This window comes from Drosophila gunungcola, unplaced genomic scaffold, assembly GCF_025200985.1.
Source record: "Drosophila gunungcola strain Sukarami unplaced genomic scaffold, Dgunungcola_SK_2 000022F, whole genome shotgun sequence".
Classification (NCBI taxonomy): Eukaryota; Metazoa; Arthropoda; class Insecta; order Diptera; family Drosophilidae; genus Drosophila; species Drosophila gunungcola.
This window is the reverse complement of record NW_026453202.1, coordinates 574,165-600,717: the sequence shown is the minus strand read 5'-3', so window position 1 is coordinate 600,717 and position 26,553 is coordinate 574,165. Positions and strand designations below refer to the sequence as shown.

At 40.1% G+C, this 26,553-nt stretch overlaps 1 protein-coding gene, 1 long non-coding RNA gene and 1 other non-coding gene across 4 annotated transcripts; all 3 read right to left on the bottom strand.

Moving 5' to 3' along the window:
• Nucleotides 1-732: 732 nt before the first annotated feature.
• LOC128263853 (60S ribosomal protein L15) lies at nt 733-2,094 on the bottom strand. Of its 2 annotated transcripts, none has more exons than XM_052999128.1 (3): nt 2,006-2,094; nt 1,290-1,616; nt 733-1,115 (listed from the first exon to the last, which is right to left on the bottom strand). In XM_052999128.1, the coding sequence occupies exons 2-3, from the start codon at nt 1,596-1,598 to the stop codon at nt 810-812; spliced, it is 615 nt and encodes a 204-aa protein (XP_052855088.1). In that variant the 5' UTR covers nt 1,599-1,616; nt 2,006-2,094; the 3' UTR covers nt 733-809. The 2 variants fall into 2 exon arrangements, with proteins under 2 accessions (XP_052855088.1, XP_052855087.1); XM_052999127.1 differs by having other exon boundaries at nt 1,938-2,036.
• Nucleotides 1,802-1,871, bottom strand: LOC128263859 (small nucleolar RNA Me18S-Gm1358). Its single transcript, XR_008268544.1, has one exon. It is a non-coding gene; the product is annotated as a small nucleolar RNA Me18S-Gm1358 (small nucleolar RNA).
• A 995-nt stretch (nt 2,095-3,089) lies between the features above and the next one.
• Nucleotides 3,090-4,308, bottom strand: LOC128263857 (uncharacterized). The gene is made up of 3 exons (XR_008268542.1): nt 4,102-4,308; nt 3,746-4,044; nt 3,090-3,688 (listed from the first exon to the last, which is right to left on the bottom strand). It is a non-coding gene; the product is annotated as an uncharacterized LOC128263857 (long non-coding RNA).
• Between the last annotated feature and the right edge of the window lie 22,245 nt (nt 4,309-26,553).

Sequence of the window (26,553 nt, the reverse complement as noted above, 5' to 3'; positions counted from 1 at the left end):
AGTGAGACCGAAGTTTCCAGATTCACCCGAGTCATTCTGTCAATCAGCTGAGCTTGTTGACAAACAAATTAATTTTAAAAAGAAAAATCAAAGATGTTGAATATAAACGACGCCATAGTTAAATTTGGTATTAAGAAGTAAAAACTCTATCCAAAAACTGTATTTTCTATTTGGGTTTATTTATTTTTTTTTTTTTGTGTTTATGGTATTTTTTATTTTTATTTATAATCGAGCTGGCTTTAAAGTTTATAATGTTAGCTAATAAATGCCATTTGGGTGGACTTGTTGCGTAAGAAAAGTATAGTTGTTTTCGTTTTCTTTAAATTTATTTATAATTACAGAGACTTTTAAGTGACTATTCGGGGCCGTCACTAAAAAAGCAAAAACGAGTCTTAAAAACAAATATTACAAAATATATCTCGCAAAAAATCCGTTTTTGAGCTATCAAAAATGAAACTTTCACTGCCACAAACTGAGCGACTAGATATTCGTTTTCTTGTCGTTTTCGGATCGGAAAACACGTTTAAGTCTCGCTTAACTTTCGTATGTACGTAAACTATTTCTGCTTTGAGAGGCTGCTTATACTGAATAGTTTAATTGCTGTTCAAAATATGCTTTGAGAGATGCAGCAGATCTATTAAGTTACCAAAGCCAACTGTAATCCTTTTTTTAATGAACTTTGTAGAAATTTAAGTGACATTCCCTTTGCTATTTATAAAGCTCCACGTAATATACATGTCCTCACCGCGCACAGAAATTGTAGATGCACGAAATGTTTTATTTAACCGATAATTAAAAAGGTTTACAATTTATCGTTTTCTATGCATGTGTTCACGGTTCTTGCGCTTCCAGGCAGCACGCCTAGATCCACCAATTGTCTGGGAATATCTATATCCCTTGCCAATACCACGCGAACTCTTTCCGGCTGAAGTAAGACCTCTTAACTCGCGATGCTTGTGGACATGCTTGCAAATCCAGTTGATTTTTGGATCACGGCGAATTGCACTATGATGAGTGTCAATTAAAATGACTTCAAAATACTTATAAGAAGCATCCTGCGCAATCCAATACGAGTTCAGAACTCGCAAACCACCAAGTCTACGGCCAACACGTTCCTAGAAAAAAAAAAAAAAAAACATTTCTCAATTATACTTGGAATTCAATAAGGACCTCATGTTTCTCAAGATTAGTTTCAGACATCTAAGGAAGGTACAAAGTCAACATAATTCTTATGTCAATATATGTTGTCATCAAGATTAAAATAAATATTATTATTTCGTTTTTCTTACCTCGGCAATGGATTGCAATCCACGGTAGGGTTTCAGTTGGTTTACACCATGACTCTTCGGCTTGCCGTAGGTGCAGCCTTTAGGCACTGGACGCTTGCGGCCACCGCGGCGGACACGAATCCTGTAGATTACAAAACCTTGCTTTGCCCGATATCCTAAACGCCTTGCCTTATCCGGTCGAGTAGGTCGGGGCGATCGATGTAGTTTGGTTAGTTGACGGTATTGCCAAACTCGAATACGCAACAAGTACCGCATAACATCACTCTGCTTTTTCCTATACAGTTCCTGCATGTACCGATAGGCCCCCATCTCCGCAAATTGATAGACCTAGTAACAAATTCATTCGTTATTTAATAACTGTCACATCATCGGTCCATCAACTCTTCCGACTGTACGCAAAAAGTACATTTCAGTATCTACAACACAGATTTACATATTAATACATATGCATGTACATATTAATATGAATGTGCACGGTAGTATAAAGAAATCTTATATTAAACACTTAAGCTTGCATATCAGAAATCCATAATCAGCACTAAAAGTTTCAGAGTGGTGCATGGAGTATCATCATAGTAATAAACATAAAAAACACAAGGTTATCTGCTTTTTTCCGTGATAATCGCTCAGCAACTAGTATATATTTACAACGCAGCTTAAGCGATCACTTTCAAAACCTTAGATTAGAACTCGAAATCAAGACACAACCAACTTACAAGACGGTAAAATCCAAAAGGAGGAAGTAAGTAGTTGAAGCAGTTGACTAAACTGCACAGGGTTGCTCTGAAATTAAATCAAGCACACCTATTTTTAAACTTAAATATTTTCAGATATGGAACAGTGGAATGGAACGTTATTTAGGATATTTTTAAATGGCGGATTTGGTCCGTGGGAATCGGAGTTTCATACTTGCCAAAATCCCAACTGTTTTCCAACGGATGAGCTGTGTGTTTTATAAAATAGTTCCTCGACTGCGGAAAACAAATAATCTCTTTAGTGCAAGCTAATTGCATGACGTCATGTGAATTCAAATTCTTTAGCGCCATCATTTCGGGTTTCGACGGAAAAACATTAGCTAAATATCGGCTAGAAACGTGCGGTTAGGAACGTTATTTCCACCCTCTAGGAATAACCGGAGGAATGGTCCGGTTAAAAATTTGAAAAAGAAGTTAAATTAAAGTTTATTTTCTTAAAAGAGAGTTAGATCTAAGAAAATTTTTTTTTAAAACAAATAATACAAAGGAAAAGAAAGAAAGATTCTGGGCAAGTGTTGAACGACCGACAAAGAGAGCTCAGAGATCGGAAGTTGAAAACGGAACCGTCCACCAAAAAGGTGAGTCCGTTCCGATAAGAAATAGAAAAATATATTAAAAATAGGGAATAACCAAAAATAAATTATTCAACGTATGGACACACCGCATCACACGGGCACCGAAAACTTCTGGGACAAATATATACATATATATATTTAAAATTAAAGCTCCAGTTAAATTTGTTAAATTTTAAATAAAAAAAGGTCGAAAGAATAGCGAAAATATTATAAATAATTTAATTGTTTAGTTATCCACTTCCCAATTTATTCGAACTTTTGTCCCTAGTAATTTATAAAATATTTATTCGTCCGCCCTAATATAATTTTCATTCTTATTTTGTTGATCTGTTAATACCTATTTATATTTATTAATTGACCCATTCTTACATTTTGAATATTTAAAAACATTATTTATTTTCTTAATATAATAATATAATTAATTAAAAACTTAGGGATGTGAAACTTTTAACTTTAATTATATACACTTCACATAAAATAAAAAGCAAAATAAAAAAAACCTAATGAGAAAAATATGCAAATTTGTGGAGGTCTCGAATCATTTTTGATACCAAGTGGAGATGTAAAATTAAATCTTTAAAATAATTCTTAATGGAGTGCACAGATGTATGAATATCTTAAAGAATATATTAATTTTCCTATAAGCCCAGACAAACACAAGCAATTATTTTTTACATTTTGTTTCGTTTTGATTTCGTCAATCTGAGATCGCTGATCAGCTGGGCTGTTGTGTGGACTGAAGGCAGGAAAGAACACTACCATGAGCTGGACTGACCAGACGGCCTTGCCCTATCAAGACACCAGGTCCGTAACAACTTGGGATAATAAAGCACTGCACATAACGAAAAAAACATTAATTATTTATGAATAATTGATTTTTTACGTCCTTAAGCAATGTCACACAATTCGTAACTAACTAAAAATAAAAAGTTCCTGGTTATAAGTTACAAGTCAATGTTTCTTCGGATCCAGAAGCTCATGTTGAGGAATGTCAACATTTCGACATTCTTGGGCTTTAGTGAAGCTCATTTCCGTGATTTGATTTCTTCAGATTTGCTTAAATCCGTGCCTGAACAAAATTAATGTCAGTATTCACACATAATTATGCTTTGCTTTAGAGACTTACAATGTCTGTGCTCGAATTTATCCATTTGGATTACTTGGGATAATAAAGCACTGCACATAACGAAAAAACATTAATTATTTATGAATAATTGATTTTTTACATCCTTAAGCAATGACACACAAGTAAAATGTAACTTGTTCATAGCTAACTAAAAATAAAAAGTTCCAGGTTACATGTTACAAGTCAATGTTTCTTCGGATCCAGAAGCTCATGTTAAGGAATGTCAACATTTCGACATTATTGGGCTTCAGTGACATTATCTCGGGGTATGATATCTTCAGTTTTGCTTAAATCCGTGCCTGAATGAAATTAATATTAGTATTCACACATAATCATGCTTTGCTTTAGAGACTTACAATGTCTTGCGCTGTGCTCGAATTTATCCATTTGGACCTATAAAAAAGTTTTGCCAGATAAAAAATCAGCTTGTCCCCTTAATAATCTCGCATAACGCAGATTTTCCTCATAACAATCCAGTTGTCCCCCTAAATTCTTCACATGTTATATATAAAAAAAATATATTTCTTCCTTGGGACATATTTTGTATACAAAGACGGAAACAAATAAAATATTTACATAAAATTATAGATGGTATTTGATATTTTAAAGTCTTGTTTACATATTAGGTAACTTTTGATTCTTTAATTTTTTTTTAAATTAAGGCACACAGTGCCACTTTCCCCGAAAACAGCTGATCTGAACAGAAAACAAAAATCAAGATTGTTGAATTTGTTTATGTTTTGATTAGCAACTGATTGTGGATGTGTTCTGTGGGAATTGGAGTTTCACATTTGTCAAAAATCCCAACTTTAACCCAAGTTTCTCTTAAATATGTAGCCGAAAAAAAGTATTTTTCAAACAGTTTGATGGTAAAAAGACTGCCTTCAAAACATTCTAATCACAAATCTATCAAAATTCTCAGCACTTATTTTTGGGACGATTTCTCTAGGATTTGGGAACTATAGAACCCGCGTTAATTTTGAACTTTTTTAAACATCTACTTGGTTTATTAATATGGCAGAACTCGCGATTACACTGAGCAAACTCGGTCTTATGCGTTTGGCCGGTGAGAAAACGTCCACGGGGAAGATGAAACGTGTAACGCATTGCTAGTTTACCGATGCTTATATCATGCTTATGAAAAATATGGTATCCGAATTTTTCGTAGTGCGACTCTTACCTCTTTTAAACTATTTTAAAAACAAGAAGGAAAGCAAACTTCGGCAAGCCGAAGTTCATATACCCTTGCAGCTATTGCATTAATTAAATACTTTTGAAAACATTTAAATTATGATTTACTTGAGTATGTGCTAAAAAAAAACATTGAAACTATGATGATTTGCAGCTCAATTATTAGATAGTTATTTTATATATTTTTATTATTTCTTTGGGAGCTATATGCTATAGACGTCCGATTTTGATAAAATTTATACCATAATTCTGAAATAATTAAACATTGCTATATGTCGAAGAACTAAACAAAAAATTAAAAAACAGAAAAGTTATAATTTTTTTTCATTTATTTTTCCGATTGTTCCTATGGGAGCTTTATGCTATAGTCGTCCGATTTTGATGAAATTTAAACCGTAAATCGGAAATATTTTACCATTACTATATGTCGAAGAACTAAACAAAAAATTAAAAAACAGCAAAGTTATAATTTTTTTTCATTTATTTTTCCGATTGTTCCTATGGGAGCTATATGCTATAGTCGTCCGATCCGGCTCGTTCCGACTTATATACTACCTGCAATAGAAAGACAACTTTTGGGAATGTTTCATGCAGATAGCTTTAAAACTGAGAGACTAGTTTGCATATAAACGGACGGACAGATGGACAGACGGACGGACAGACGGACAGACGGACGGACAGACGGACATGGCTAGATCGACTCTACTAGTGATGCTGATCAAGAATATATATACTTTATAGGGTCGGAAACGTCTTTTTCACTGCGTTGCAAACTTCTGACTGAAATTATAATACCCTCTGCAAGGGTATAAAAACAGCAAAGTTATAAGTTTTTTTTATTTTTTCCCGATTGTTCCTATGTGAGCTATATGATATAGTCGTCCGATTTTGATGAAATTTAAACCGATATTCTGAAATATTAAACCATTACTAAATGTCGAAGAACTAAAAAAAAAATTAAAAAACAGCAAAGTTATAAGTTTTTTTTTATTTTTTTCCGATTGTTCCTATGGGAGCTATATGATATAGTCGTCCGATTTTGATGAAATTTAAACCGATATTCTGAAATATTAAACCATTACTAAATGTCGAAGAACTAAACAAAAAATTAAAAAACAGCAAAGTTATAATTTTTTTCATTTATTTTTCCGATTGTTCCTATGGGAGCTATATACTATAGTCGTCCGATTTTGATAAAATTTAAACCATAATTCTGAAATATTAAACCATTACTAAATGTCGAAGAACTAAAAAAAAAAAATTAAAAAACAGCAAAGTTATAATTTTTTTCATTTATTTTTCCGATTGTTCCTATGGGAGCTATATGCTATAGTCGTCCGATCCGGCTCGTTCCGACTTATATACTACCTGCAATAGAAAGACAACTTTTGGGAAAGTTTCATGCAGATAGCTTTAAAACTGAGAGACTAGTTTGCATATAAACGGACGGACAGACGGACAGACGGACGGACAGACGGACGGACAGACGGACAGACGGACGGACAGACGGACATGGCTAGATCGACTCTAATAGTGATGCTGATCAAGAATATATATACTTTATAGGGTCGGAAACGTCTCCTTCACTGCGTTGCAAACTTCTGACTGAAATTATAATAACCTCTGCAAGGGTATAATAACGTTCCCAGCTTTTTTTATAAATATCGAGAAAATAACGAATAAAATTAAGACATTGGAGCCTAATTCAATATAAAAACACGCTTCCCCATCTCTAACAGCATTAGCCAAACCGATGTGAAAAAACTGCGTTTGACCATTTTTGTTTTTCAGATTTTGTTAGTATTCATTTACAAATCAAATCAAACAAATATAATTTTCCTTCAAACGCTCGTACTTGAGTCTGCTAGGTGTAGACGACAGCTCTGATCTATTGCGTTTACTCCGATAACGAAAAGAAACTCGCGTAATAGCATCTTCTCATAGAGATTCATTCACCACCCGTTGAACGGATAGTCCAGTTCCGAAAAAATCCCATGTTCAACAGCCAAAATAGTGGGTAAGCCACAGCTTTTAAAATCAGCGGTTATCGGTTTGTGGGATGTGAGTTTAAATTTGTCACAAATCCCTTGTTTAGAGCCGACCGCCATCAACTAGTCAAATGCTCAAAGGTGGGCGCTGCACAGGCAGCGCTTCTATACAGTTTTATAGCCGGATTCCATTGGCGCATTAAAACGCATTTAGCCTAATGCGCATTTATTTACACAAGGAATCCCATAAAGCTAAATGCCGCATTTAAAATAAATGCGATAAGCAAATGCGATTAAAAATCATTTGCCCCAAACATTAAAAAAAATACCGGAAAATACTGATACTTGACGACATTTCCTTAGTGCCACCTCTATAGCAGCGGGGTTTATCTGATTTCATTTGAATATAAAATCAATTTAGCGTTAAAATTACTGAAAACAATAGCAAGCGCAGTAAATCGTGCTGCATCTGCGGCAGGAAAATACTCCCATAGTACGGGTATCCTAGCTCTTTTTTAGTAACTGTGGTGCTCTCCCTTGCAAAGCAGTCAAACAACACCATCATCTTCCCTTTCTCGTCGCCCAAGTTGGCAAATGCCTCGATAGCATTAAGGATGACCTGCTGAGCACTAAAGATATCCGTATACTTGCTCATATTCATGATTTTTATCAGGAGTAAACAAACCGAGATCATCTATTCGTGCTAAATGCTAAGCCGCCAATGGAATCATGCACATTTAAAAAGTCCACTAATGCGGCAAGGAAATCAGGCTAGTATATTGCTGTTATTTTTCGCATTCCTTATATCGCTAAAATTGTCGAGCTAATACGTGTAGATTTTAAAGTCAAGTTTACGGCTAATGTAAGTTCAGAATCGTTGCAACTCCGATCACAACAAAAATAAAATCACTGAATATTTTATATTGAACCTATTGTGCGTTTAATTTTTATATCTAATGCCCTATTTCCACACATTCCATCCGTTGGAAACGCTTGGAATTTTCAACATTCAACATGGAAATCGGAGTTTCACTTTTGTCAAAAATTCAAACCGTTTCCAAAGTATGGGCTGTGTGGAAAGAGGGCATACGTTTTCCCACCAATGAACAGTGAGTAAAGAGGGTATAATAGTCCACGTCCCACAGAGTTCATCCAAGCGAAACGGTTGAGATATTTGGGGATGTAAAGTCATTTCAATTTGATTTTGGTCTGGTTCGGTGTTTGAACTTAACGATTGATAAGGTTCCAGCTTAAGAACCGGTTTGTCGATATGCTGGAACAGGGATCAGGCTCAAACAAAATTTCTTTCAAAGATGGTCCTTTGGGGTGCCGCTGTTCCAAAAATTTCGCGGTTATTCCTAGACAGTGGAATTTACGTTCTTAACCGCACTTTTGTAGCCAATTTGAATTTTCAAGGCGGCCATCTTTGTTTCTGTGAACCAGAGACGCAGTCGAAAGAGATGGGGGGCTTAAGAGGTCAACGCGATTTCCACGGCACTTACGGGTGTTGCGACAACTTAAACCACAACAAAAATTCTTTTTCGCTCAACAAGGAATCTAAGATTAAGAAAATCTTTAATAGTAATATGAAAACACAATTCCGCTATATATAGAATGTTTGTCAATTCGTAATTAAAATTTCAAAAAGGTTATGATTTTATCTTGAACGGTTCCGGTTTATTTGCGGAATAAATCGGCGCTCGGTTAATGGTTCGGTAAGTCTTAAAATTTTTATTTTTTTTAAAGCTATGAATTAGTGGTTAGTTGGTTATTTGAACTTTTAAATATTGGCTTACCAAAACTGATTCGATTTAGCGTCGCTTGTGATCGGTTGTGTTTGTCTTGTGATTTTAATTAATTTCTTAAAGTACGGGTGCATTTTTCTTAACCAAGCTTAGCTAAACTGCATTATGTGTGTTTGGAACTAGGCTTTTCATTTGTATCTTTACTCATTATTAAAGTTTTAAATGTTTTATTTTAAATTGCCTAATACCTGTGCATTGCTATTGCAATTTCATTCTCTTGTGCATGCTTTGCCAATGCTCTTAGTGTTTGTTTTTGTAACAATACACGAGTATCTCTCTGTAATATTTTGTTATCATCATTTGTCTGCTATAAAATCTGTTTTATCTCTTCTTTCTGGCATGTATCATTTGATTGTTTTGGGTGTTTTTAATCTACCAGATATCTTGGTGCTCTCCTACAGACTCACTTGTCGGATGATAGCTTTGATAATGGACTTTAAGACCAGCATTACAACAAATTAGCTTTATCCGTAACTCTTTAAATAGGCAATTAGATGTTGTAATTGTTTTGGATCCGTCCGAGGTTGTTGTATATAGAAATGACCCTCTAATTTTCCCTGAGGACCGAGACTATCCCATAATGGAATTGACAATTTCCCAAGCCTGCCCTTATACCAGAAACTAAAACGAAATGCTTCCGTAAATGCAACTTTCATAAGCCAAACTACTCGATTTCCGAATACAACTGGACAAACTTATACAATTGCATGGATATGGAAAGTGCCACTGAATTATTCTATAGCGTTTTAAACACTTTTTTAATGAATGCGTTTCTGACAGTCTTCCTCTTGGTTTACACAAAAGCTAAAGCATTTAAGCTCAATATTACTTCTCTTTTCAACATTTTTGTTCCTCAATAATATCACCTTATCAACATGGTTACAAATTCGACATGTGTCACATAAAGTCTACTGTTAACAAGGCTATAAGTGTTCTTGGACCATCGCTTACATGGTCAAAAGGATTTGACGATCCTTATACAACTAAATAATTATTTACTTGCCTAATCCGTCCTAATTTAGAATATTGCGCTCCCTTTTGGAGTTCCCAATAGCAAGTACACATTGATCGTATTGAATCGAAATTTCTAATTTTAGCCCTTCGTGGTTTGAAGGGGATCAAAACGCAAGGTTGCCTTCTTACTCTAGTAGATTACTATTGCTTAATTTACCTACTCTTGTAAATCGTAGAATCATGCTTAGAATTATTTCTATACCCAATCTTGTCCAAGGTGATATTGACTCCATAAAATTGGTAAGCCGCTTAAATTTAAATGTGCCTTTTAGAACAACCCGCAACTACCATCCTCTTAACTTGCCAAGATGTACCTCAAATTTTGGCCTTCCTGAACCCTTTCGTGTTCTTTATAATAATTATAACAATCTAAATAATCACATTTGGATTTCAACCTCGATCCCTGTCTTAAAAACTACAATTTTAACATATTTCCACCGTACTTAGTTTTAGTTTTTTTATAAATGGGTCTATATTATGTTATTTGTGTTTTCCTCGCGACTTCGATATTTGCCCACTATGCTAAAAGGGCCCTTGCGTAAAAAGCTCGTGCTTAGTTTCGTTGGGCCACTTGCTTGTGCTGTACTGTTTATAGAGCACAAAAGTTCAACAATATCTACTCCGTATTCAAAATTCTGCCTGGGGAGCGTTAAGCTCCCAAGACCCAACCATTCTTTTGACGACGTCTCTGGTTCACAAAAGCAAATATGGCCGCCATATCAAATCATTTTCATAAGCGCCAAGACCATAGAGTTGCTCCGAAAAAAAACATTGGCTAACGTGGGGTTATGGTCTAGTACCACAGAGCACCATGTCTTTCAAAGATGTATGGTTTTGCCGTGCCAAAAATGTACTACTTGACGGTGGAATTTATGTTCTTAAACGCACGTTTGTAGCCAATATTTAGCCGATGTTTTTTCGGTGCGACTCTAAAGTCTTGGCGCGAAAGAGTTTGAATTGACAATGCGGCCGTCTTAGTTTCTGTGAACCAGAGACGTAGTCGAAAGAGATGGAGGGCTTGGGAGGTTAACGCTCCTCCAGTCTGCAATTTGAATACAATGTTGTTATAAGCCATTATTCAAAAGAGGGCTTGGGAGGTTAACGCTCCCCCAGTCTGCAATTTGAATACAATGTTGATATAAGCCATTATTCAAAAAATCAGATAATCATTCAACAACTAATCCATACAACTAAAATTATATGAGAGCTAGAAAAGTACTTCTACAAGAGTTTAATGTAGGCAAATTCTGCATACGCCACTGTGACTTTTGATAGACGATGGATGGTGTAATGCCCTCTTTCCACACAGTCCATCCGTAAAAAACGGTTTTTGTTATTGTTATTGTTAAATTTGCATATTGGCATCTTTCTCAAGAATTGGGTAGGGTAGGTAGGTAGATTCTGATAACACCAAAGTACGGCTCATTACAAATACTGTAAAAAATTAGGAAAACTTTGCACGAAATATGCACAACTTGCAATACACGGAAAATACATTCAAAAATTTCAAAAAATTGGGTTATAAAAATTAGAAAAGGAGAAAAAAGGATACAGAGTGTGTTTTACATAATGGAAAATATTATAGCCTGATGCCAATGCAAATTGGCGCATTTGTGGACTTTTTTAATGTGTCTGATTCCATTGGCACATCTAGGTAAATGCTAATGCTACTTTTGAATGCTCGTCAGGCATTTGAATGCTATCGTGGCGTTTGCCAACTTGGAAGATGAGCTGATGGTGTTTTTTGAGGATGTTAATTTTCTCTTATAATATGTAAAATCTAAAAACATGTATGGCATTCGTCTTGCAAGAGCTGAAGATGGCAATCGAGAAGACGAAACAAAAAATTCGATAATCCGAACGTATTAAATATAGACAGTAATATCGACAGCCGTTTTATTATTTTGCAATTGCGGCCATTATCTTCCACAAACAACTCAAACTTATTTTGGCGACCGTGACAGGAAAGTCATCAACCTAAGTTAATCTTGCAGTTGCAAATTCATCTTCGGCGTTTATTATATGATATTCGTTATCAGGTTTTTTCTTAAATTGTTGCTGCAGAATGTGGAGCGGAACATTAAAATCTCTTTTGCCAATACCATCGCAACGGGACCTCAACTCCAGCCGCTTCTTCGTTCGAATGTCAATTCTTCGCGTCAAGAAGGAGGGAGCATCGCAAATCGACAAATCTGTAACGTAAACCGTATAGTAAATAAATCGGTTACATATATATAAATCACTTCGCACATTTTCTGCACATGCACCGAGGCGCAAATAATACAAAACAGAAGTCCAAAGCTCCTTATTTTGGATTACCGGCGTTTTTTGCCAATAACTACTGAATTTTTTGTTCTGCGTTTTCATTTTAGAAAATTATTCTTCGTTAGTGTAATATTCAGATTTTGGATTCCTACTTTCGTCAAATATGCCAGGTGCAAACACAATTCGAAGAATTGCTTAACGCCGATACTGGAAAGGCAGGAATTGCTGAGACATATATTTCTGCGAAGTCAAGGTTACCGACGTTAGCAAAGTATCAAGTATCTTAATAATATTATCCATTAGCCCTGGCTTGACTTAAAGATCGCTGTGATAATGATGTTTTAAGTTTTCTTGACTATATTTCGAATTTGTTAAGCTTGCCCAGCATGAGGCTTGCAGGCTTAGTTACGAGAAGAGGCAAACATTAGATAAATGACCAGAATGGGATAGGGTCTGCAAAACTCTTCGTTGCCAATTTTTAGAATTATTATCAATATCTATAAAAAAAATTCAACGCTATCCGGGTTGGCAAGTGTTCAATTTGGCTTGCCCAGCTTGTTGAATACGGCGTTCGGCTTTATCATTGGTGGCAATTCCAGCTGCTCTGAGGAGGCTCACAGTTGAAACTTGGTTTAATAACAGCATACCCTCGAAAATTTTTGGAAATTTAGGAGTTTAAGATCTCGTTATCCAGGAGAGGAAGGAATCCCTTTGTAAAGAGCATTTTCCAAAAACGATATCAATCAATAGCAAAGGTCGTTTAGAGGTACGTCTTCCATTCAAGGAAGAACTCACTAGTCTTGGACAATCGTTCTAAATCGCTTAAATCTGACTTTCCACTCTTGAAAAACTCTTTGAGCGAGACGTTTTATTATTAACGAGTATATTTCGCAAGGCCAGATGTCGCCAATTCGCAACGTAGATAGAATCTGACACATTATTATAACCCACATGTTATGAAGCTACAGAGCCTCACAGCTAAGCTGCGTGTCGTTTTTGACGCATCAGCAAAAACAACTTCAGGCACAACGTTAAACCATATACTTCTTGTGTGACCAACGATCCAACAAGATTTAGTCACAACAGTTTTGTCAATCCGGCTAAACAACCATGAATCATCAGAAGACATCACAAAAATGTTTAGACAATTTATTGTAGATAAAAGGGACAGAAGGTTTCAACTCATACTTTGGAGATCGGTAGCCAAGGATATCCTACAGAACTATGCCTTAATACGTTTATATAGGGTTATCTTTTACTCCGTTTTTGGCTATTCGCAGCTCACGTTATATGTCCGATATATTTCAATCACAATTTCCAATCGCAGACACAATACGGTCTGATCTGTACATCTTTACTTGAAGACGAGCAAGAACTTACTAAAATGTTAGGCTTAGCCTGGCAACTTAGGCCCGACAAATTCATTTTTCGGTTTGAGTTTTTACCTGACTTAAGAGAATCAAGACGATCAATGGGTATATGCAACAACGAGGACAACATTCGCTCGATTTTCATCATTCCCCACATGTATCCAGGGTTCAATAGCTTAGATCCAAGTCGCAAGTTGCTTATATTAAAAAACACAGCGATAAGATACAGCGATCACCTTTTATGCATGAAATTAAGTTTGAAAAAGGTTTTTAAAACGATATGAGAGTGGGCGGAAAGTTGTCAGAAGCAGAAATTTCCGGCCATGTTGCCGAGAAACAATCGTTTTTCTACACTTAATATTCAATTTCTCCACCGTTTCAATCTTCACGCAAGACCTAAGGTTTTAGTATCGTTAGTAAATCAGAAGTTTGTGGGAATTAGCAAAGAAGGTTGTCCACGAATGCACTCACTGTTTCTTGTTACGGGTGTCGTTGTTTGTTTCCCATGTGTTGTGACGTCATACATATTACAAGGAAAAAGCAATACACATTGAAGTAGAAGTCTGATTTGTCTACTAATACATTTCTAGCATGCATTCAAAGATTTGTAGATCAGCGCATTTACTGCGACAACGCTACAAACTTAAAGAAAGCCGCAGCGAAAATGGATGAGCAATGCACATAGAAGTAGTATTTGAATTGTCTACTAATACATTTCAAGCATGCATTCAAAGATTTGTAGCTTGGCGCGGAGTTCCTCAGCGCAGTTACTGCGAAAACGCTAAAAAATTGACGGCAGCCGCAACGAAAATGAAAGATTTCAAAATTAAAAAACTGCATATTACGGTCTGATCTTCTATAGTGCAGCAAAGGGATTTCAATTTAGTCTTATACCGCCCCGAACCCCACAATTTGGCGGTTTGTAGGAGCGGCTGTGAAACCAGCCAAATCATTATTATTAAAGAATATGGCTGAAGCAAACCTTACCTTTGAAGAGCTCGCAACTATATTCACTGAAGTGGTTGCGAAATTAAGCTCGAGGCCAATCGCACATATTTCAGATTAAGCAAACGATGGAGAAGCGTTGTCCCCAGACCATTGATCGGAACATCATTGGTAGCGGCGTTTGAACATATTTTAGATGATCATACAGATTTACGTTATCTGGACCGGTTGCAGCTCGTTTGTGGCAGTGCGATTACTTGCACACTATTCAAGTACGAGCATAGTGGAACACTCCTCAGCCAAAAACTTAAGTGGGACAATTAGTGCTGATTCACCAGGAAAATTATCCGCCGTAGCAATGAAAGCTCACTCGAGTAACAGCAGCTATTCCTGGTCAGGATGTAAGAGCGTGTTCCGCAGGCCGATCCGTCAGATAGCACCGCTTCCTGTTGAAATTGAAAGTCGACCTTTTCAAGGGGGCAGGATGTTTCAGGAGAAGAATATTCAAATTTCAACCACATTTTTGTTTCAAAATTCCATGTTATACTAAGTAAAATCTTAATACTTACATGTGAGAACACTAACCATACAACATATAGACTACTCATTTAATACAACGAAACTGGACACAAAAATGTCTTAGCATGCGTGAAAGCAACTATTAGTATGTAGTATTTCGGTTCGTATGTATTTTGAACTTGTTCGTCCGTTCCTTTTCTTGTCCGTCTTCTACTTTTCATACTTGGTATCCTATTTACTATTGGGTTAATGATGAAGATAAGAATATATTTTTTATTTTTTATATTTCAGCATAATTTTATTTTTGTTTACAAATTCAAATCAGTGGTAGCAGTAAAATGTTTTGTATATATAAATGTGGGGTGTGCCTGCTTTAAGGAGCAAGCATGTTTACCCTAGACAGCAACCATTAAGCTGAACAAGAACTACGAAAGATGGGAGATCTAAAAGCTAAGACAAAAGTCGAGAAGACTACAAATAAAGGTAAAAGACGAACGACGAGGATGAGCAAAAAGCGAGAGTTGGCTTAATGCAGACGACTAGAAGACTGAGTGTTGAGTTCCAGCCTTTGACGATAACCAAGGACGAGAAGACGAGAGACCAAATTCAAGTTCAATTATGTTAAAGTGTATTTCTATATTTAATACTTAATCAACCCAAACAATAAACAATAATAAACCAAATCCCAAAATCCAAAATCTTTGACAGGATCTTCTTTAGGATTTGTGCAGGCGCAAGATATAGAATGTGGATTTTATATCATATATAACATTTTGCGAGTGAGCGAGATGATGAGCGCACTTGCAAAAAATGTAATTCGCCTTTCGGGGGTAATATTATCGCATCCATAGAATTGTCGACGGCGTTTACTCTAGCTCTGGTGCACAGAATTCCCTTATCTTCGAGGTACGCATTTAAGCCAGTCAGTCTACTCCTTGCAGATATGGATTTTTTTGACTGCAACGAATAGATTTCATTCACGAACTCGAATTCCTGTGAATATTTGTATAGCAGCTCCTGTATCCTCTCGACGTGAAAAGTCGTAGTTGCAGTAAGCGTTTTGGCTTTACGGCATTTGGCTCGCAGTCGCTGGATACATTGCAGCATCACTGCGACGGCTCCGTAAAGGCGGCGCCAATCAGAGAAGTATTCGATGTCAAGTAAGACTTTTGTTGCTTGTCGAGTTGCAAAGATATGTTTACGTAGCACAGTCGTATCAATTTCTTTTGGCTCTAAAGAATACGATGGCCACTCATTTGATCCGCTTTTCAGAATCCAGGCCCGGAAAGTTACATATATTTCCAGACGAGGGTTTCCCACCACTATTGTGGCTCCATTCGCAACGTTAAGCTTTGATGGGATCCATCGCCATTGATCAGTACGAGTGTTGTCCAGGATTTCTCCGATTCTGTGCATCGCATATTGTTGAAAGTTGCGAGGATTCATATCCAGCCATTGTAGCACAGTTTTTGAGTCCGACCAGAATGTAGCATTGTTGATCCGAAGATTACGCACGCTGGCAATCTTTTTCGCTAACGTGAGTTTTTAAAGATGCCACTTTGCTTTTGGCAGCCACGAGCATTACGTCCACCCTGTCCTCTTGGGATACTCGCAGATAGCATATAGCAGAGCAAAGGTGGGGAGTAACATCTTAGAATATTAATTGCTGCAACTTGGTGCAGTAACAGCTTTCACTGGTGCCAATCTTCCAATAATGATTCTGGTAGCTCTTGGTCCTAGTTGATATTTGCGCGCCATATTATCTGAAGAAGTATTTTTAAGCCGATTGTATGGCAAGACAGTAGACCCAAAGGGTCGAAAATCGACATGAACACCTGGTGCACCTCTCTTTTAGTCGGAACTGCAGTATCGGCTAGGACATCTCTTTTAAGTCTTGCGAATCTGCATACAAACTTAAATACATCTTTATGGGGATCCCAATACATACGCAAAAACTTTTCTGTAGCGCCCACGATTTTTTTTTTTTGACGCCCAGTCTACCTCTTATTTGAACCTCTCGTACTTGGCTGGATATGTTGATTGCCATTTGCTCGTCCCTCATGCTGTCGATAAAGTCGTGGACGTAGTGTGCGCGCTGAATTGCCTTCAAGGCCAATGGGAATTGACGCTGATGGATTTCGGCATTTTTGTCGCGCACGTAGTGGGCTATGAATGGTGAATAAATAAAGGTAAAAGACGAACGACGAGGATGAGCAAAAAGCGATAGTTGGCTAATGCAGACGACGAGAAAACTGAGTGTTGAGTTCCAGCCTTTGACTAGAGTGCTTCTAAGACGATAACCAAGGACGAGAAGACGACAGATCTAATTCAAGTTCAATTTTGCTAAAGTGTATTTCTATATTTAATACTTAATCAACCCAAACAATAAACAATAATAAACCAAAATCCCACAATTGGAGGCTCAGCCGGTATAAGTAAACAGTGAAAAGATGAAAGCTTGAAAAAAAAATTTTTTTGTTACAATCTGTGTAAACTTCTGAAACTTTATTTCGTCGCTGTAATATCTACTTGCAACAACAACAAGAGCCCAACCTCAAAATATAACTACAGCCAGATAGCAGAAAACTAGACTCCTTCAAATTTATGTTTACTTAACTAAAATACTGCCTCCGAATCAATGTGATGTATAATTACCTTGCTGTGCACGCTTAAAAACATTGTCTTTTTTCCCTCGTTTTCTTGCCAATAGTAAAATCGCGACGCTTCTTGTGATGTCCCTTTTTAACAAATTTGTAACGATATGATATATATATTTCATACGATTTAACTAAAAAATAAAGAAGTTTTACAAGGAACTTATGGCAGCACCATTCCCCCCCTGTAATTGATCCTCGGGTGGTCAGTTACAATCTTCCAGGCCGACACCTAGAACCGCAATCTTGGATCCAGAACGCCTTGCCGAGTTTGAATAGTCGCCCGGCGTACTTGTCCGACCTTGGCTACTATAGTGTTTATTATGCGACCCTTTAACCATAAGTTCCTGGGCAGGTTTTCATCGACGACTATAACGATACTTCCAAAAGTTATAGGAGGGCACTTTTCGAACCACTAAGCGTGTCTAGTAAGCACCGTAAACTCCTTCACCCGTCTTCAAAAAGCTGTACCTTCTGCCAATGACGTCTCAAGTTCATTTTCTTAGCTGTGACCGGCTTGTAACCATTTGCTGAACCTATAAGGAGATGGATTGGAGTGAGTGCAAAATCATATTTGGTGTCCAGGCTGACGAAAGTTAGCGGGCGCAAGTTAATGATGAACTGTGCCTGCATTAATGAACTTCTTAAGCTTTCGTCGTTGAATAAATTTTTTGGGCAAACTAATCGTTCCCATGTCCCGCCCATGTGGGGTGCGCCTGAGGGCTGAATCTCCACTTAATGCCATCAAACTTGATTGATATTTTTTCAAAATTAATCTTGATCAACTCCTCTCGCACAGCTTTTTCCGTGGCTTTGAAATTAGTGCCGTTATCAGAGAAAATTTCACGGGGCGTTCCACGAAGTGCCATGAAATTAGCAAAACACATTATACAGGAACTTGTATCCAGTCTGTGCGCAATCTCAAACCGCACGCAATGTTAAGCATGTAAACAGCGCAACCCAATTTTTTTTCTTTGCGTCTTCCAAGGTATACCAGTATAATCCACGCCGGTGTAGGTGATTGGATTTCCGAAACTGGTCAACCTGAGTTTGGGAATTGCTGCAATATGAGGAGGCTTTGGCATAGCGCTATAAGTTTTGCATCTTTGACAGGCTCTTCTTAAGGATTTGTGCAGGCGCAAGATATAGAATGTGGATTTTATATCATTTATAACAGTTTGCGAGTGAGCGAGATGATGAGCGCACTTGCAAAAAATGTAATTCGCCTTTCGTTGGTTATATTTTCGCATCCATAAAATTGTCGACGGCGTTTACTCTAGCTCTGGTGCACTGAATTCCCTTATCTTCGAGGTACGCGTTTAAGCCAGTCAGTCTACTCCTTGCAGATATGGATTTCACGAACTCGAATTCCTGTGAATATTTGTATAGCAGCTCCTGTGTCCTTTCGATGTGAAAAGTCGTAGTTGCAGTAAGCGTTTTGGCTTTACGGCGTTTGGCTCGCAGTCGCTGGATACATTGCAGCATCACTGCGACGGCACTCTAAAGGCGGCGCCAATCAGAGAACTATTCGATGTCAAGTAAGACTTTTGTTGCTTGTCGAGTTGCAAAGTTATGTTTGCGTAGCACAGTCGTATCAATTTCTTTTGGCTCTGAAGAATACGATGGCCACTCATTTGATCCGCTTTTCAGGAATCCAGGCCCGGAAAGGTACATATATTTCCAGACGAGGGTTTCCAACCACTATTGTGGCTCCATTCGCAACGTTAAGCTTTGATGGGATCCATCGCCATTTATCAGCACAAGTGTTGTCCAGGATTTCTCCGATTCTGTGCATCGCAAATTGTTGAAAGTTGCGAGGATCCATAACCAGCCATTGTAGCACAGTTTTTGAGTCCGACCAGAATGTAGCATTGTTGATCCGAAGATTACGCACGCTGGCAATCTTTTTCGCTAACGTGAGTTTTTAAAGATGCCACTTTGCTTTTGGCAGCCACGAGCATTACGTCCACCCTGTCCTCTTGGGATTCTCGCAGATAGCATATAGCAGAGCAAAGGTGGGGAGTAACATCTTAGAATATTAATTGCTGCAACTTAGTGCAGTAACAGCTTTCACTGGTGCCAATCTTCCAATAATGATTCTGGTAGCTCTTGATATTTGCGCGCCATATTATCTGAAGAGGTATTTTTAAGCCGATTGTATGGCAAGACAGTAGACCCAAAGGGTCGAAAATCGACATGAGCACCTGGTGCACCTCTCTTTTAGTCGGAACTGCAGTATCGGCTAGGACATCTCTTTTAAGTCTTGCGAATCTGCATACAAACTTAAATACATCGTTATGGGGATCCCAATACATACGCAAAAACTTTTCTGTAGCGCCCACGATATTTTTTTTGACGCCCAGTTTCGAATCTGAAATCCACCTCTTATTTGCTCGTCCCTCATGCTGTCGATAAAGTCGTGGACGTAGAGTGCGCGCTGAATTGCCTTCAAGGCCAATGGGAATTGACGCTGATGGATTTCGGCATTTTTGTCGCGCACGTAGTGGGCTATGAATGGTGAATGGCTCATAGCACGCATGACGTAAGTGTTGATCTTTTTTCGGCTTGCATCATACCAAAGAAAGCTCTCGGCATGCATGTCTTTATTACGAATGTTGATCCTGTGAAACATTTCTGCGATATCGCCACTTACTGCGACTTTCCCCACTCTGAAGGCTTACAGCACATCGATAAGTGGGTTCAAGCAGTCCGGTCCGCTTAACAATAAATCGTTGAGGCATACTCCATTCGTCTTCGCTGCCACATCCCAAACAAGCATAATTTTCTCTGGCTTACTCGGATATAAGGATATGAATATCGGTAAGTGCCAGGTTTTATTTTCATCCATTCTAGCCTCCTCGTTAGGCAGTTGTATTGCGTATCAGCTAGCAATAAGATTTTGGATTTGATCGTCGATTTTCCTGTATAGATCTGGTTCACTACGAATTTTCTTTCTTATGCATTCTAGGCGCCTAACAGCAGTTGTACGACTTTCGGGAATGTCTTGTAGATCGTTGCGCCAAAGGAGTCTCACTTCAAATCTTCCGGATTTGTTTTAGCATGTCTGACCTAGGATTTTAACGGCTCGCTTGTCTTTGCTCGACAAAAGTTTTCGAGGCGAAATTGAATCGAGGTTGAATTGCTCTTTAACTGCATCGTGAAGATCCTGCCATTTGCAATCGCAATGGTGCATAGATACGTGGCATTTTGATTTTTCTGATCCCTGGATGATCCATCCTAACAAGCAATTGGACACTATGGGCTCAGTGCACTCCCCTTGCAAGGGACAGCAATTCTCCAATTGATTGTTCCAATCAACAACGTTGGATGCGCAAAATAAAATGTGTTAATCTTTTTCCGGCTTGGATCATACCAAAGAAAGCGCTGGGCATGCATGTCCTCATTACGAATTTTGATCCTGTGAAACATTTCTGCGATATCGCCACTTACTGCGACCTTCCCGACTCTGAAGGCTTAGAGCTTAACAATAAGTCGTTGAGGCATATTCCATTCGTCTTCGCTGCCACATCCCAAACAAGCATAATTTTCTCTGGCTTATTGGGATATAAGGCTATGAATACCGGTAAGTACCATCATCCTTTCTAGCCTCCTCGTCAGACAGTTGTATTGCGTATCAGTTAGCAAGAAGATTTTGGATTTGATCGTCGATTTTCCTGTATAGATCTGGTTCACTACGAATTTTCTTTCTCATGCATTCTAGGCGCCTAACATCCATCCATCCTAACAAGCAATTGGATGCTATAGGCTCATTGCACTCTCCCTCGCGGATCTTGCGAGGGACAGCAATTCTCCTGTTTGAACGTTATTGAGTCAGTAGAGTTGATATGTACCGGCGCCAGATATTTGAATTGATGCTCGTCTTGTAGCGATCTGAGACCTTGAAGGTGATTCTGCTGCGCCCTGCAACGGATTTTGTGTTGATCCGCCTGGCATGTTCATCCGAAGTAAAATTTTATACTTCTCCTCAATGAATCTCTGTTTGAAAGCTCTCTTTTCTTCCAAAATGTCGAGCATTAGTTGGTTTTGGTTAATATTTGAGTCATTACCGCTGTCATTCCGTTCAACGTTGTCGTTTTCGATAATACTGAGTGCTTCATAACCTTGTTTTGGCTGCTGGAAGACGTATCGACGTCGAGTTGTTGGATCGGAAGCTTTATCGGTGAGCGCTGCATTTCTGCGTGAGGTTTCTCGGATCTACCACCTGCAAGACACAAATCACACTACCAATCTTTGTCTTCAACGCCGCAATCAACACCTGCGCAGTGAAAGTGATACCAATTTTCACATCTGTCACACTGATCCCAGTCTTGGCCTAAAGTTTCAACGGCTTTTTTCTTGCAAATTCTGCAGGGCTCTTCGTTCATATTAATATTCTCTGTAAGCGTATGTGTGAACCAATAAGCGAAAACGTTTTGCAAAGAAGTAGCAACACCACGTTTCGCCGTTAGCTTCCGCGATTTGGAAGACTCAATTCCTTTTTTCGACGGTACTAACTCAATATCTATTGAATCGTGGTTCTAAAAACGCAGGAGCAAGATGAACATCTCAGAGCGATACTTTATATTCTCAACGACGGAAAAGAAGCCTACAATATCTATTTTTTAAAGGGTGGCATTAGTCAGTTAGTCAGTGACGCTGAGTAAGTTATGGTACCGAGAGACATGCAAAGGCAAATTATAACAAGAGCTCATGAACAGGATCATTTTGCGTCGAAGAAAGTTTAAAATCTGATCAGCTCAGAGTACTAAATTACAGGTCTTGAGGAAAAAATAAAGAAGGTCATAGATTGCTGCATTCCATGTATTCTGAGCAATTGAGAAAAAAGGTAAACAGAAAGGAATACTGCACCCTATGGACAAAGGAGACGTTTCTCTACACACCTTTCATATCGACTTTGTTACGGAACTGCATTTTTCCCGGAGGGCAGCGCCGGCTAGCCACGGAGTTGATGAAGCTCATGATGAAGCTCATGAACGAGGCCTGCGGCTCAGCGGACTCACCTTCCTCTGGAGAGCATGCGAAGAGATGAGCGAAGGCGTCCAGATTCAATGATCACCGCAGGAGCCCCTGGCCAAGCCCCACAAGGTGCGGTGCCAAAGCGAACACAGGTCGCCAGCATGGACGGTTCCAGGCCACCTCCGCCGAGGGTGCCACCCAAACCGCCAAAAGGCCGTTAGATTTCCAGGATGTGGAGAGTAGCAGCCCAGGGTCGCGCCGAAACGATGGCCCGGCCCGAAGCTGGTGCTTTGAGGACCGCAGGGCCTCAGAATTCCGCGAGGAGCCGCGCCTGTATGCCAATGTTGGACCGGTAGCCGCCAACCCGCAATGGCGAATTGAGCGGTGGGGCGTATCCTTCGACGGTGAGGATGAATTTCTGCAGAGGGAGCAGCAGCCTGGAGAAGGAGTTGAGGATTACGTCCACGCGATGCAGCAGTTAGCGTCCCGCCTGAAAAAGACTCCGTCAGAGCGACAGCTGGATAAGATAATTAAAAAGGGCTTGAGGGAGAGCATAGCAAGATTTGTTTATGCGATGAAGGTGCTCACGGTGGATGAACAGTTGGAAGAGTGCTCCGGGGTGGAACGCAGTTTTAGACGAAGTAAACGGACCACGTACACGCAGCCGATGCGGTATCCTCCGGCAGATAAGGCCAAGGTTAGCGAGGCTATTGGCCCAGATTCTGGTGAGGATCCTCCGTGGCACGAGTTGGACGAAGTGCGGGCGAAGCTCAAGAATCCGTTCCGAGCGGGCTGCTGGAATTGCGTAGCCGTGGATTACAGGTTCCGGGACTGCGCGGCGACAGAACGCAGACTGTTCTGCTACCGGTGTGGAAAGCCAGACACCGTGTCTCCCAAATGTCCGGATTGTGCGGAAAACGGTCGGCTGGGTGATCCGAGGGCGGACAAGATGCGTCCAGACAGGAGTCCCGTAAAGAAGAAGAGTTGGTAGAATTAAATAAATGTTTATTTTCTAAGAATAACAATAAGTCCAAATTACAATACTTACCTTATGCGGAGAGGATGCGACGGTACCTAGAGATCAGGAACAGGATCTTCTCAGAACATCAGTTAGGCAGTCCGGACGGCATCTGCCGGACGGATCGGTCGATTATAGGACGGGTCAAGCTGCCTGTGGAATACCGAGGACGGATAGAGCACATTTTCTTTTATTTATGTCCTTACCTGGAGCAGCCGGCTTATTTTGGAGTGGATTTTTGGCAAGAGTTTGAACTGGCACCAGCAATAATAGGCCACATCGATACCGAAAGCGTGAAGAAAGCCGAAGAAATACACGCTAGGGAGAAGGAGCACTACGCTGAGGTCGAGGATGACGAGGAGGAGAAAGCCGATCCCGAGTCCTGGACGCTTTCCAAAGCCGAGAAACAAGAGCTGGAGGAGATCAAGCAGCAATTCTTGACTTTCGAGAGGGATGGCTTAGAGACCATTAGTCTGTAGAAGCACACGATTGAGCTGATTGACGGAGCCAAAGTGTTTAAGGATCGACGCTATCCGATGTTTCCCGCGAAGCAGAAGTTGGTCGAGGACGAGGTCGACAAGATGCTAGCGCTCGGAGTCATCGAGGAAAGTAAAAGTCCCTGGAGCAACCGCACCACCATAGTGTCAAGGTCTGGAAAACACCGGTTCTGCTTAGACGCACGTAAACTTAATATGGTGATCATTAAAGTTGCTTACCCGTTGCCCAGCATAGACGGCTTTCTGGCAGATTGAGTTGGACAAGAACAGTAAGGAATATACAGCATTTACGGTTCCTGGTCGGCCTTTTTACCAGTTCCGAGTGATGCCTTTCGGACTCTGTAACGCATCACAGAGGCTGGTGAGACTCATGGACCGAGTAATTCCAGCTGAGATCCGCTCTGATGTGTTTGTCTACTTGGATGACCTACTTATACTAGTGCCAAAAATGAGAACGCAAATGAAGGATCTTCGCCGAGTCGCGGAATGTCTGAAAGAAGCGGAGTTAACCATAGCTCTGAGTAAGTCGAAGTTTTGCTTCAAGACTTTGACCTACCTCGGCTTTATAGTGGGTGGAGGATGTCTACGGATGGATCCAGGTCGTGTATCAGCTATTAGGCGGATGCCTGAGCCAAGGACCATGAAGGAAGTGAGAGCCTTTCTTGGAAGCGCTGGTTGGTACCGTCGGTTTATAAAGAACTTCGCGACGTTGGCAGCTCCGCTCACAGAATCCGTGAAGAAAACTGTACCAGTTTTGGTACATGCTGACTTCAAGCGGCACTTTTACATCCAGTGCGATGCATCCCAGATCGGAGTAGGTGCAGTGTTGTTAAGCGGGATGAAGACGGGCAGGACAAACCAATAGCGTTCTTCTCGGCCAAGATGAATCGTCACCAATTCACTACACCGTCACCGAAAAAGAATGTCTCGCGGCCCTGCTGGCCATTTAAAAGTTCCTGCCGTATGCTGAAGGAATGCCGTTTACGTGCATCACGGATCATGCCAGCTTGAAGTCGCTTATGTCCATGGAAGACCTTTCAGGTCGGCTGGCTCGGTGGTCACTGCAGCTCCAGCGATATCATTTTAACATCGAACACTGGAAAGGAAGCGAGAACGTCGTGGCAGATACCCTTTCGCGTTGTGTTGAAGAGCTAACGGTGGACCCGTCAGAGTTGCTCGGCTTCGAGACCACCGAGTTTGCTGGGGAAGAATACACTGAGTTGTTGCAAGAAGTGGAGAAAAACTTGGCCAACTTACCTGATTTGAGGATAGTGGACGGTCTCATCTTCAAGAGAGTCTCTTCTGCAAATCTGGATGACGAGGTGGAAGGCTTCGAATGGAAATTGTGGATTCTCCAGAGTCTGAACCACAGCATAATTGAGCGTGCACATTCGGATCCAAAGGCAGCTAATGGCGGAATGGGAAAAACTCTGGAGAACATACGGCTGCATACTGGCCTGGCATGGCACTACAAGTCCGGGTATCCATACGCAGGTGTGAAGTCTTGTGAGGAGTTGAATAACTCCTTACAAGTTAAGAAGGAAGCAGAGTAAACGCATGCAAGCAGTGGCCTACCAGTTACCACTTACGCGGCGAATTCGCCCGTAGTAACGGTAGTGCGGCGAGAGAGAGTGGTGCCCTGAGCTCCAGACAAGGACAGGGAGAGTCCAAATAGGGCAGCAATAAAGGAGAGCAGCGAAGGGCCGTGTGCAGAAGGAAGAAACGGGACGGCACCGGACTTCGGACCCTGATATTGGTGCCGTGCGCAGAGGGCGAAATGTCGAACGGAAAAGCCGTGGACTTTGGACCAAGAGGCAAGGAGAGGCCGATAACTAGCGGTAATTAGAGGCCTATATAAGCAGGCCGAGCGCAGGAAGCTGGATCAGTCGATTTCTACCAAATCAACAAGTAACAGTCATCAAGTGAACTAGTAACCAGTGAAACCAGTGAATAATCAAGAAAAGCCGTGCGGAGCCATCAAGGAAACAAGATCGCTACGTCGAGACGTTCTGGACTTAGAGCTAAGGTCTCCGAATTGAGACACAGGTATCTAAGGTCCTTACGGCATCACACGGCTAAGTCCAGGCGCCTTGTCACAACTTCTGTCGCGTTTTGAGCTTGGCATCCCACCCGGTCAGAAGGAACGTGGTCTTGAACTAGCTGCATGCCTACAAGGACTGCATTGACGAGCTCCGGCGTACGCCTGATCGTCCTGCAGGAATTGTACAAGGTCCTGGTGCGACTAGCCCGGAAGGACGCGCGTTTGTTCAACTAATGTCTCGATAGGCGTATGCATTAAGAGCACAGCACAACAGAAGGCATAGCGAGCGAAACCGGCGAGGGAGACACCACTTCGTAGCAATCACAAACCAGCGAGACGTTCAGCGTGGGAAGGAGCCGACGGCGGAGCATATTTCCACATTGTCAATACAAAACCCCGGCCGAGGGTCAAGTCGACGAATAAAAGATCATTGTATATTCCCAATCTTTCTGTGCGTTTTCACTGACCAATAGGGCGGTCACGTTTATATAAATTTGGTGGGACGACTACTTACATCTTCTGAG

Coding starts and splice junctions, on each gene's coding strand:
- LOC128263853 (XM_052999128.1), bottom strand. CDS start 1,598: ATGGGGGCCTATCGGTACATGCAGGAACTGTATAGGAAAAAGCAGAGT. Junction 1,116..1,289: donor GATTGCAATCCATTGCCGAG/GTAAGAAAAACG, acceptor TTTTTTTTCTAG/GAACGTGTTGGCCGTAGACT.